Source organism: Mauremys reevesii, linkage group 20 (assembly GCF_016161935.1).
Source record: "Mauremys reevesii isolate NIE-2019 linkage group 20, ASM1616193v1, whole genome shotgun sequence".
NCBI lineage: Eukaryota > Metazoa > Chordata > Testudines > Geoemydidae > Mauremys > Mauremys reevesii.
The window spans coordinates 15,421,874-15,434,083 of NC_052642.1; the positions used below are offsets into that span (position 1 = coordinate 15,421,874).

The 12,210-nt window shown below is 45.3% G+C and overlaps 2 protein-coding genes across 5 annotated transcripts; one reads left to right on the forward strand and one right to left on the reverse strand.

Moving 5' to 3' along the window:
- The first annotated feature begins 515 nt into the window (after nt 1–515).
- Nucleotides 516–5,125, forward strand: IFT20 (intraflagellar transport 20). Of its 4 annotated transcripts, none has more exons than XM_039507312.1 (5): nt 516–599; nt 2,011–2,180; nt 3,443–3,528; nt 4,456–4,559; nt 4,751–5,125. In XM_039507312.1, the coding sequence occupies exons 2-5, from the start codon at nt 2,054–2,056 to the stop codon at nt 4,830–4,832; spliced, it is 399 nt and encodes a 132-aa protein (XP_039363246.1). In that variant the 5' UTR covers nt 516–599; nt 2,011–2,053; the 3' UTR covers nt 4,833–5,125. The 4 variants fall into 4 exon arrangements, with proteins under 4 accessions (XP_039363246.1, XP_039363247.1, XP_039363248.1 ...); XM_039507313.1 differs by lacking the exon at nt 516–599 and adding an exon at nt 610–699; XM_039507310.1 differs by lacking the exon at nt 516–599 and adding an exon at nt 712–1,206.
- A 57-nt stretch (nt 5,126–5,182) lies between these two features.
- TMEM97 (transmembrane protein 97) lies at nt 5,183–11,301 on the reverse strand. Its single transcript, XM_039507309.1, has 3 exons — nt 11,164–11,301; nt 8,244–8,388; nt 5,183–7,527 (listed from the first exon to the last, which is right to left on the reverse strand). Exons 1-3 carry the CDS (start codon nt 11,284–11,286, stop codon nt 7,277–7,279), a joined length of 519 nt encoding a protein of 172 aa, XP_039363243.1. The 5' UTR covers nt 11,287–11,301; the 3' UTR covers nt 5,183–7,276.
- Nucleotides 11,302–12,210: the final 909 nt, after the last annotated feature.

Consider the following 12,210-nt stretch of genomic DNA (forward strand, 5'->3'; position numbering starts at 1 on the left):
CCAGCATGCAACGGGGCCATTATGTTTTAATGATTTACAGCCCCAGCATGCAGCGCCCCGCCCCACCCCCCGTGGCGCCTGTAGCCCGCCCCACCCGGGCACCGCTCCCCGGGCTTGGCCAATGGAACGTGTCCGGGGTGAGGGGCTGCACGCAGCCCGGGATACAGCCCCAGCCCCCTGTACGGACCGCAGTTCCCAGCGTGCCGAGGGGCGCCTCCCGTTTCTTCCCCGCCCACCCCAGGGCTGCTGGAGCCGCCCCTGGGTGGGGGGTGTAACCCGTCCCGGAGCAACGTCCCCACGCCCGGGGCTCGCTCCGCAGCGCTGGCCCGCGGGCGGCTGGGCTAGGCGGGGCAGGGCGAGTCCCCGAGCTGGGCACCACAAACCCTGCGGCTGCAGCGCGCCCCACCCCCCTGCCATGTGCTGTCCCGCTGGTGGGACTACAGCTCCCAGGATGCACCGAGCCACCCCCCCCACCCCCTCCGCGAATGGTACGTTCCGCGGGGCGGCGGGTGAGACCCGGGCTGTCGCCGTGGCAGCCAGAGCCCGCAGTGGGGGGAGGGGGGAGGGGGGAGCGCGGCGCGAGCGCAGGAATCTGGCAGGTAAATACCAGCCGCGCGGCCCAGGGGGGTGATTCCCGGACGCCTGGGTTCTACTTCCACCGGGTTAGGACGCTCCACAGCGCCCCCCGCCCAGAGCCAGGTAGGGGGGCAGGGTGGCCTTGACCCCCCCCCCAGCCAGCCCCAGAAGCAGCCCCGGATGGGTGGGGAAACTGAGGCAGGGCGCAAGGGACTTGGCAGCTGTCAGGCAGCCGGTCATTGGCGGAGCCGGGGCTAGAAGCCAGGAGTCCTGGTGCCAGGCCACTTCCCCCCTCCCCCGCCGTCCTGCTCGCTGGGGGGAGCAGGGTGGGAGTCAGCCCCCCCCCCCCGGCTGCATCTACCCCCAGGCTTTTCTGCAATTCTCCCACTGCTGCTCTTCAACGTGGGCTGGGACGGGGCAGCCCCCCACCGGCCATCTCAGCCCCGTGCAATGGGGTGGACACACCCTCACGGGGTTGACATCAGTGCTACCGAGGCTGGGGGCATTGCAGAAAGTCATTGGTGGAGGGAAGGGCCCAGAGCTGCCTCTGATGTTTTCTTCAAGATTCCCAACCCTGCGTGGAAAGTCTAACGTTGGGGCAGCAGGTCTGCCCACGAAGGAAGCCCAGAGGTGAGTTGACAGGTGGGGGTAGTTAGAAAGTGAGGTGAAGTTCTGCCCTGGGGCACACTCCCCGTTACAGCTTTGCACGCAGGAACATTTCTTGGCCTTGCTCTGTAAATCTGTGACACCTCCTCTACTCCTACAGGTACCAGGTTCTGCTCAGCGTCACCACCTCTGCCCTGTAGGGATCAATTCATCACACGCATCTCCTAGAGACAGTCAGTCCTTGGTCTGTCAGCTGGTTTTCACAGAGTGGCACAAGGACGGATTAAGTGCCGATTGTTGGCCTGGCTCAAACTCCCACTCCGGGAGAGCAGCAGCTTTGTAATTTATAGAGCCAGGGCCCAGGCAGCTGTTTCTCATTACATCATGTTTCAGTTTCCCCATTTTCCCCTGTAAACAACCAGCTCCTGGGGCTCCAGTGAAGAGCATCTTACTGCCATTCTCCCTGGGCATTGGGATGGACCTATATAATTTTGTGTTTTTAAGGTTCTGTCTCACTCTGGGGTCTCTGAGTATCAGCTGAGAATCTTAGGACTGAAAGTAACTTAAAAAAAAAAAACAACAAAAACACCTTGTTTAAGTGTTACAAATAAGAAGTTGTGGTTCAGCCAGTCCAAGGAGAGGACAGGCTGGGACTAGTAACTGCTGCACTTTTGTTCGGGTAGTTCTAAGGGACACCTTGAATCATATCATAGATGTTTGTCCTCACGCTTCATGGGATTGGGGCAAAAGATGTTTCTATGTGTGGCTGCTGTGACTTTAATGCTCTTCTTTGCATGCTGTTCACTTTTTCCCCCTTTATATGTTTAGTGCAACCAGCTTATTCTATGTTGTATCCTGAAGCGAGGCAGAGATGGCCAAAGGCATTCTAGGAGAGGCCAGTCTTCACTTTGATGAGCTGAATAAACTACGAATTTTGGACCCTGAGGTTGCACAGCAAACAATTGAACTCAAAGAAGAATGCAAAGCTTTCGTGGACAGTAAGTTCTTTCCCTTTTATTGGTTCTGCCTAAGTGAAGCTCTCAGCAATACTAAACATCAGGTCTAAATACTGCTTGTGCTGCTGGGTGGCCTTTTACCATCTTTAAAAAAGTTCATCTACTGATAAAACTGGAAATAGTTACAGATGGAATTTTGAAACAATACCATCCGTCCATCCTTAGCTTGCCTCAGTTAGTTTTGTCATCAGATTGCTTGAAACGAGCACCCAATAAAGAGTAAGAGCAGTGGAAAGAAGAAAGGATGCATTCACGGAGTCTAAGCCAAGGGTCTGCTTTCATTTTTAGAAGTCTTTTTGTGAATTGATAGTGTTAAGCTGTAGCTTAGGTTAGCTTGTTCCTTCTGGCTTTTTGCATCAGTCACACCCGTAACATCAGACAACTGGACTAGATGACCTCTCGAGGTCCCTTCCAAACCTGTGATTCTATCAATGCTCTTTAGCAGTAGTTCCCTGTAGAGGGAACGGGACCTGGAGCTCAGTTTCTGCCTGCCAAGCTGCTTCCCACAATATATGAAACACCTGATGATATTGATATTTTCCCCAATACACAACCTTTGACACAATTTACAAACATTTTCTGAAGGTGACAAGTCAGTACAGGCAGCGACTACTATGCAGACCCTGTTGCATTGTCTTCTATCAGTCTTGTTAACAGGGTGAAAAAAACCTATTACAGTTTTAGAGCAACTTCTTTGTTGTGAATTTTAATGTCTGACCTGTGCTTATTGATAATAGGCTAATGAAGGCAGAGAATCTGATAATTAAATGTGCTATTATTGTAACAAATTCCTGTCTCCATCACCTGTAATAATTTTTCTGATACAGGAAAAGAGGGTTTCTTGGTAGGTGGCTCGTTGAGTTTCTATTTGCAATGATTATTTTTGCAGCTGGGATTTTATGGTATGTTAGGGCACCTATCCTTGTATGGGCATCTCTTTTTAAATTTAGATCTGAATCAAGAAGAATATGGAGAAGTTAGACTAAGATTAGATATCCTAATAGGACACAAGAACTCTGAACCTCATCAGTGCTTAACAGCCTTTCATTATATTTTCCTCTTCTCTATCTTAAGTTTAGTAGCAATGAAGATCTTAAACTAAACATATCCTGATGTAGTCAATTTCAAAATGGTTAAGAATATGAAACATTAAGAGATCCAGGTTAAAAAGCACTCAAACGCTATAGAAAAAGGTGTCATTTTGAATACTTGTAGCTTAAACACCACCATTTTTTCCTTTGCAGAAATTGCCGAGTTTCAGAAAATAGTGGGCAGCTTAATAGAACTTGTTGATCAACTAGCAAAAGCAGCTGAAAATGAGAAGATGAAGGTACTGTACATTTAATTATTGGCCCATGGAGTACTCTGTCCTGTACAATACACAGACAGCCCCTGCCCTACCGACTGTACGATCTAAGCAATCTAGCTATTTATTCCATCGGTATGATAGAGATTGTTTTAGGGATCTTTTAGGTGGTAGAGCGGTAACACCTGTCTTTGGATTAACATCATAGTTGTTCGTTACCAAGGGTTTAAAGGACTAGTACTAGCCAGTAGCACACAAACAAGCAAGCTCATTAAAGTGCCATGTCATTCCAGGTGCTTGATAAGCTGTAGGGCTGGGAAAAAAACAATTATGTTTGCATGTAAATAGCAGATTCCTTCTTTCTAATCAGTATTTTCCTTCCACCAGTTCATTCGATAGGGCCAAAATTGAGTGCATGGGACATTATGCGTCAGCTCTTGATGTGTTGCAGTGGGCAGTGCCATCACCGAATGCACCTGGCAGAAGGAAGCGGCTGATTAGAAAACAAAGAGCTTTTATTTATACACCTCTTGCTAGCTACTTTGTGAATGTTCTTGTTGATGCACATGTAGAAATACATGCCACTAAGATCTGTGTTTTATAGGTCAGTCTAGAAACAAGCTTGGACATTTAGTGTGTTTCAAAAAACTCCCACAAACTTGTATTGGAAAAAGTTCTGAACTAATGGTCAGTTCTGAGTTTACTTGTCCCTTCCTTGCCCCAATCATCCAGTGGGCAAGTAATAGTTCTAGGCCTGGCTTTGCCTTTGGTCTTGCGCAGGTTACTAACCTGAGTCAGTCAGAGCAGTGAATATTTGAAGGGAAACGCTACAAAGATGGTATCTTCCTTGAAGTCTAATGATTAAAGCCACTTGGAAAGTTGACTGGTTTGAAATGACAGTAGTAAGCAATGATACAGCTCTATTACTAAAACCCCGTCTTGGTTCCATAGGCAATTGGAGCCCGAAACTTGCTGAAGTCTATAGCGAAGCAAAGAGATGCGCAGCAGCAGCAGCTACAGGCTTTAATAACCGAGAAGAAAATGCAGTTGGAAAGGTAACCTAAGCTGTTACATGAAGCCAAGGACGATAGTTTTCCAGGAGTTTGGTTTAATAGTTTGAAAGGATAGATAGTAACAGAACAAACGGAACTAACTTTATTAATATCACTGGTTGTGTGGACTAGAAATTCAGTTCTAATATTTAAACTCTAAGTACAGGTTGTAACCATTCTCTCTCTCTCTTCAGATACCGAGTAGAGTACGAGACCCTGTGTAAAATAGAAGCTGACCAGAACGAATTCATTGACCAATTCATTTTTCAGAAATAAAGGATTTCAGACCAACGTCCGCTGACTGGGCCAACTTGTACCTTTCCAGTATCCTGATGATTCTAAAATATGCAGTTTTGGATTGTGTACCAGTGAGCAAAGCAATATGTATAAAGGCCACAAAAAAAAATTTAACACTATGTGAACTTGCATTAAAATGGCAAAAGGTTTTCCAGTAATGTGTAAATAAGAAGAGTTCTAACCTGTCTGATTTTAAAAAAAATCTGCATGGTCCCCGTAGTTTGATTTCATTTAATCTTTGTATGGACACTACTGTTATTACATGGACCCTTCCCCCACTTTTTTTTTAAGTTTACAATACTTTTGAGAAAGCAGGAAATAAATTATTGTTTTTAGAAGTTGCTTTATTTTCAGATTTTTTTGACTGCCAGAATCAGCTGCTCATGTTATTTATATAATTAAGAGACTGTTTTCCTTAGATTTAACTAGTTCACTGGATTGTCACATTAATTTACTGAATACAGCTTTTCATGTCTATACAGACAAAACACAACACTATGAAGAAGCACCAACAGCCTGTTTTTATTTGGACTGATCAGAAGAGAATTGCTACCCAGTTAAAAAAAAATGCACAAGTTTGTAACTAACAGAACCCCCAAATGACAATCCAAAATTGGAAAACATACAGCAGAATTTAAGACAGATTATGCCTAAGGCTCACAGGAGTTTCCTGGGAATTTTTAACAGTGACCTAAGCTGCCAATTAATAAGACCAACCATCCTGAAGTCTTTGTGGCATGAGCGGATGTTAACTAAACGGATTGAAACAATGAATGTTTACAGTTAGGTTCCAAAATCCACATTTAGAGAGCTGAGTCTGAATGGCCTGATTTCCAGAAGAGCTGAGCACCCACAAATCCCATTAAGGTCAACAGAAATTGCAGGTGGTCAGCACCTGAAATAGAAGTCAGGCTGCTTGTAAAGTGCTTAGAGGTGGAGTTGTACACCTAACTGTAGGCACCAGGAAACTGTTGGCCTTTGGAACTGAGACCACGGCAGGCGGATAAGGATTCCAACGTACTTTCAATGACAGAATAGTCCTTGACATCAAACAACTGATGTCACCGCAATTTCGAGGTTAATGCTCAACTTTTTAGAAGGGATTTGGAACAGAAGCCCAGACCGCTTGCCCTTCTGTGCCTAGCTGGAATGAATTTGTACATTTCATCCCAGGTGTGGCTGCAGCTTCTCAACATTTCAAGTGGCTGAAAGGAGGCCGTAGCGCCACTCAGGTTCGGCCCTTCTGCAGCTGGAAATGAAGGGGTGGGCAGGCAAGGCCGTGCACCTGTCACCCCACCACTAGGTTTGGGAGCCCTCTCAAACAGGGGACCTCTCCCGAGGCAGTTCTGAATGTGGGAAATGTTCGCTCCAACTGAGACGGGCTTAGGGTCAAAGTGGGATAGCCCCATGAAACCCAGGGCTGCTGGGAGGTACACTGCAGGTCAGAAGTGGGGGAAAAGGTCCCTGCTCATACACAATTAGGAAAATACTTTAGGACCCGTTGGGAAGAAAGGAGCTATACAGAAAGCAGCCGTATACCAAAGTAGGTTACATTTTAGCATTCGGAAATCCACTTTAGAGGCAGGTCTTGAAATATACTCTAGCCCGTGATTCCACTTCATAATCAAAAATGGAGCTGGGACCAGCAGACTCTTTAACAAAGGCTCATACTGTACTTCCAGATGGTTAGGCAATGGTATAAGGGGGTGGCTGCAGGGGCTTGGAGGCAGCCTGGCAGGTGTGGCCAGGCACAAGATCAAAAATACATAATTAAAGTTTTGGCCCACAAGTTCAGAGTTGTGAAATCTTAAGACTTACCCAGCTACGTGACTTGGCTGTATCCGCATATATTCAGTAAGACTCTTAACTTTACAGGGCCAGGTTCTGCCCCCAGCCATCCCTAAGCCAATGGGATTGTGCATATGTATTGGGGGGGGCAGAACCAGACCCTGGTTTTACTTCTAATAAAAATGATACAGAAAAACATTTCCTCCCTCACAGCCTCTCTCTACTCCCCAGCTGCTTGTAGTTAATTAAGTCCTAACACTGTGCAATTATGCAGCCTCCAGCATGTCTTATTTTTAAACAGACGGGGGATCCATGGTCTTTTGGGGGAAGAGAGCAGCTGAAAGGGAGGCAGAAGGCAAGTGCAATGCTCTATTTTCAGTATTGTACCTCAAAGGCTTTACATGTGTGTTTTGTTCGCACTGATGAAACACACCAGTTTGCTAGCACCAGAGAAGTCAGGTCCCTCTAGCCACAGCAGAAAGTACAGCAAGGGGAATTGCTACTTGTTTTGGGAAGAGCAGTGACTTCTCTTTGAGACTCATACTAGGGTGAATTGGGGCAGCAGACTGCGCTAGACAGGACCTGGACGGAGGAGATTCAGAGAACAAATGGGGCTAGATATTTACCATTCACCATTATTTCTTTTTCCTTTTCTCCACCTGGTTGTATTGGGGGCTGAACAACATGGTAAGCAGGAGCAGCACGGGAATCAGCAAATACGGCGCGTAGAAGGATAGCAGAGTAAGGCGTTCCTGCACTGTCTCTGGACCCTGATGCTTGGCCGCCGAGAAGTCTTCGAACAGGATGTGTGCCAGGATAGGAAACACAGTTGTAGCTACGTGACTGGAGTAGATAAGTGCTGGAGTCCGTATCCATTTGCAGCCACCTGTATTCAAGGCAGAAGAGTGTAACATTTGTTTGAAATAAGAGGGCAGCATTCAATAGCCTTAGGATAAATACATTAAAGAGGGTGGAAGCATGTTGAGAGCTAAAGTGCGATAAGAGAGTTAGGTATTAGCAGAAAATTAACCCAGACTGCGCGAGCCTCAGTTGCAAGGAGTATATGGAAGCAGGAAAGCCAATCTGTTTTGATTAGGTGGAAGAGTGGCAACACAAGGCACGCCAACTGGAAGCTTAGAAAGACAGGATTCCTGGGACCTCTCTTCAAAGCAAGCTGATAAAGTATTTTCATCCTCAAAAAAATAGACACATGGTCACATAAGAAGTCTGTGGCAGAGCCTGGAATAAATACCCCATGTCCTAACAGGGCTGCTCTCTCCCCACTGGGCCCCATTACCGAGGCTTTTTGGTTTAAGATAAGGGTCTCTGTTGTGGGAACGAAGTGCATTGTGCCAGGCTTGACAAGCATCAGCAAAAGAATAATTTGTCCTGTTTTTATTTGAATTATTTTCCTACAGGCTCTATTCTACACTCCTTACTGAGTAAAAAATTCCTAGTGAAAAAACAGGACACCTCCCCCCCCGCACTTGATGTATTTGTAATGGCTTAAGTGTAATGAACAAGCTTTCTATACCACCTACAATGAATATCTGCAAGCAGACTGCATGCACAATATTATTCTTTCATTCCTTCTGTACCAACCTTTTAAGAATGCATAGGCCGCAAAGGGAAAGAAGGGCAGTTGTAGGGCGGCTTCACAACATATAAACGACTTAAACCAGGGAGGGGGCTCCAGCATCATGGAATCTTTAAAGGTAACCGCATACCATTTTAACAACCCCGTCAGCTTAAGAAAAAAAAACACAACAGATTAACGCACTTAATGTTAGCTGCAATGAGAAACAACAAGGCATTTCACAGGACCCATTAGATGGAGCCATCATTACAGCAAGAGGAGAAATCTTTTTCAAGATACCGTCTCATCTTGGTATGCAAGGCTTCAGCTGTGAAACTATTAGAGTTAATGGGAATTACGCTGCGAAGGTGGTGAAAGCGCTCCTGTCAGGGTTCCCTCCCCACTCTGAATTCTAGGGTACAGATGTGGGGACCCACATGAAAGACCCCCTAAGCTTATCTCTAGTAGCTTAGGTTAAAAACTTCCCCAAGGCACAAATTCTTCCTTGTCCTTGGAACGGTATCGCTGCCACCACCAAGTGAGTTAGACAAAGATTTAGGAAAAGGACCACTTGGAGTTCTGTTTCCCCAAAATATCCCCCCAAGCCCCTTCACCCCCTTTCCTGGGCAGGCTTGAGAGTAACCAAGGTGAGCGCAGACCAGCCCCTTGGGTTTTTAGGACACTAAAAACCAATCAGGTTCTTAAAAACAGAACTTTATAATAAAGAAAAAAGTAAAAGAAGCACCTCTGTAAAATCAGGATGGAAGGTAATTTTACAGGGTAAATCAGATTCAAAACACAGAGGATTCCCCTCCAGGCAAAACTTTAAAGTTACAAACAAAAAATCAGGAATAAACCTCCCTCTTAGCCTAGGGAAAATTCACAAGCTAAAATAAAAGATATTTTAATGCATTTCCTTCTTACTTACAATTTGTAATCTTAGGTGCTTAGTTCAGGTATGGCTTTAGGCGATGTATTTTCCTTGCCCTGGTTCCTCACTGACCCAGAGAAAACAACAAAGAGACAAAACAAAAACCTCCCCCCACAGGTTTGAAAGCATCTTCTCCCCTCATTGGTCCCTTTGGTCAGGGGCCAACCAGGTTATTTGAGCTTCTTAATCCTTTACCGTAAAGGAGGGATTTTATGCTACCCGTAGCTGTATGTTTATGACAGCGCCGTAAGCATACATTCGATTCCGCAGCGTTTTGTTCCACACGTTCTCAGAGTTATCACAACCTTACACAGAGCCTGCTGCTTCAGAGGTGAACGGCCACAGACCATTCCTGATCCCTTTTTCCACATAGGGAGCACATCAGGTTTCGTGGAGAGACGAAAGATCCCTGAATTCCACTTTGAGGACACGTGGGGCCAGATTTACAAAGGTGTTTAGGCACTCCAAGAGGCAGACAGATGCCCAGCAGAATTCACAAAAGTGAGGATGTTTTGTACTGTGCCTAGCTCAGTGTCCCAGTTCACCGCTGGGTTTTTATCATAGAATATCAGGGTTGGAAGGAACCTCAGGAGATCATCTAGTCCAACCCCCTGCTCAAAGCAGGACCAATCCCCAAATCGCCCCCTCAAGGATTGAACTCACAACCCTGGGTTTAGCAGGCCAATGCTCAAACCACTGAATAACAGGAGTTCAGCGCCTAATTCACTTAGGTGCTTTTGGAATTCCCACTAGGCCCCTATCTGCATCTTTAGGCATCTAAATACCTTTATACTGCGGGCCCATGGTGTTTAATCAGTCCTATACAAAGGCTTTTGTCCCAGCTCACAGTGCAATGAGCTAAACGTTAAATGAGTCTGAATGACTGAAAAATCAATTGAAATGTGGTTTCGTTAGGAGGCCTTTAGTTGAAAGTCCCTTGAGATTTGCTAGTTAATTTTTAATTTAAATATTGCTTCTAAAATAGAAGCCTCCTGACTGGCCAAGAGAAGGCAGAAATCAAATTCACTAAGGAAGCTTCTGTATAGCCACTCCTGATCTCATTCAGGTAACAATCAAAAGTTAAACTGCTTGAGCTCAATGACCTCATGTCCCGGTCTAAAGTCGTTGGCTATAGATTATATTTACAGTTTTCTATCAGACTGATCAAACCCTGGTGACAAAAAATGAATTAGTATAAATAACTCATGTTGTACCTTGATTGGTCATATTTTGGGAACCAGTTCTCTCTGCCTCTCACACATTCATGGTGGGGTTTTGCACAGAAAACAAATGCACTGGATCAGGAGGCCAGTGTTACAGAAGTCACTCAGTGAACAACAGTATTTTGCTCTGAACTCCTCCAGTCTCTCTCTCAGACGGGATTAACTTTTTAAAGACAAGAAGTAACACGTAGTGCTTTCCATATGCAGAAGAAATCTACTGTCAACCAGATAGTCAGGTATTTCTAGGCTGGTTAGTTAGACGTCTGCAATAGCTTAGCAGGCTGGGAAGATAAAAGTAGGAGAGATTTTAGCAAGGAGGTTGCTTGCTCTTATCTGACTTGTTTAGATTTAACTGGCAGAGGAAGCTTGCACAGATTTCATTTGATGTTTTGAACCACTTTGGAAGCCAGTTGATTTGTGCCCTCGTGAACTAATCAAAAGTGAAATTTCTCCTAGTGACCCCAAACTAATGAGCTTGGCACAAGAGAGACGATCTCTATTTATAGATGATACTACAGTTTATAAAAGCTAAGTGGTATTGTAAAAAACTGACTCAATTTAGGACTGTAAATTAATAGCCATCTAGTGAACAATGACTCATTATTAACACTGTAGAACGAGAGCGGAGACTTTTCTCAAAGATGCAGCAAGATCAGGTTTTTCAAGCTAAAGGCTAGGCACAAAGTCACTGCTATTCAAACCCTTGTATCGGACAGTCCCTACAGATTTTGCACAGAGCTGCAAACACGCACAAATCACAATGTCACCGAGAGACCCCTGGCAGCTACTTACACTCTGAGGGTAGATGCCAGCTCCATGCAGAAGCGGTTGCAGGTCTATTATTAAAGTGATGGGAATATGAGCGAGGAAGTACAGGGCAAAAACCCACTCCAGAAAGCCTGTAACAGCAGCCATCCCTTCCCTGGTGCAGTGCAGAGGCAGCAGGAAGTCAGCTTGTAAGCAACAGACAGCAACATGCCACCTTTCTCCTGCTCCCATTGGCTGCAGTCTCAGTAGGCTGGGTTTCCTGCTGGGACAACTCACAATTTAAAGGGCTACTCGTTTTGCTGAAGTCAACCCATGTGCAGTGCCTTCCCTTAAGGAAGATTCCATACAACTTAACAAGAGGAGAACATACTATATTTGTGCGACAATCTATTTTCAAGACTAAAAACATTTTCATAGCTTGGTTAGGAAAAAAAAGTATTGGCTCGATCTTTAGTACTCAGCTCAACAAATTAGACTGTATTCAAGGCATCATCCAGCAACACAGCACAGGATTTAGCAGGCTGCCTTTGAAGCCGGTAGGTCAGAAGTCCTCTGTGCGCACATGCACACTATTATGGATTCCCAAAAGCATCTAAGGGACTCAGGAGAATAAGTGCCATTGACTTTCAACGGGATCTGTGCAGTTAAGTAGCTTAAGGGGTGAGCTTTTCAAAAGCACCCAATAGGTAAGAATTTCTGGTTAGCAGAAGAATCACATGTTTTGAGAAGATGCTCATATACTCCTGCTCACATTCGTTTCTTTTCTTTTACCAGACCTCAGGCTGAGTCCGATCACTAACAAACCTTACGCTTTCTGGTTGTCCCACTAGTTAACTTCCTCCTGGATACGAATTTTCAGCAGGCTGAAGAGTTTTGGCAAGATCCCAGCAGTAAGAGGGGAAAATGTGTCTAAATGTCTTAAGCGTTCTCCACTTGTGAGCTAACTCTCTTCTCTTCACGGGTCATTGTATAATGCCTGCAGTTGTAATTCTCACTCCATGCATCTGAAGAAGTGGGTTTTTTACCCACAAAAGCTTATGCCCAAATAAATGTTAGTCTTTAAGGTGCCAC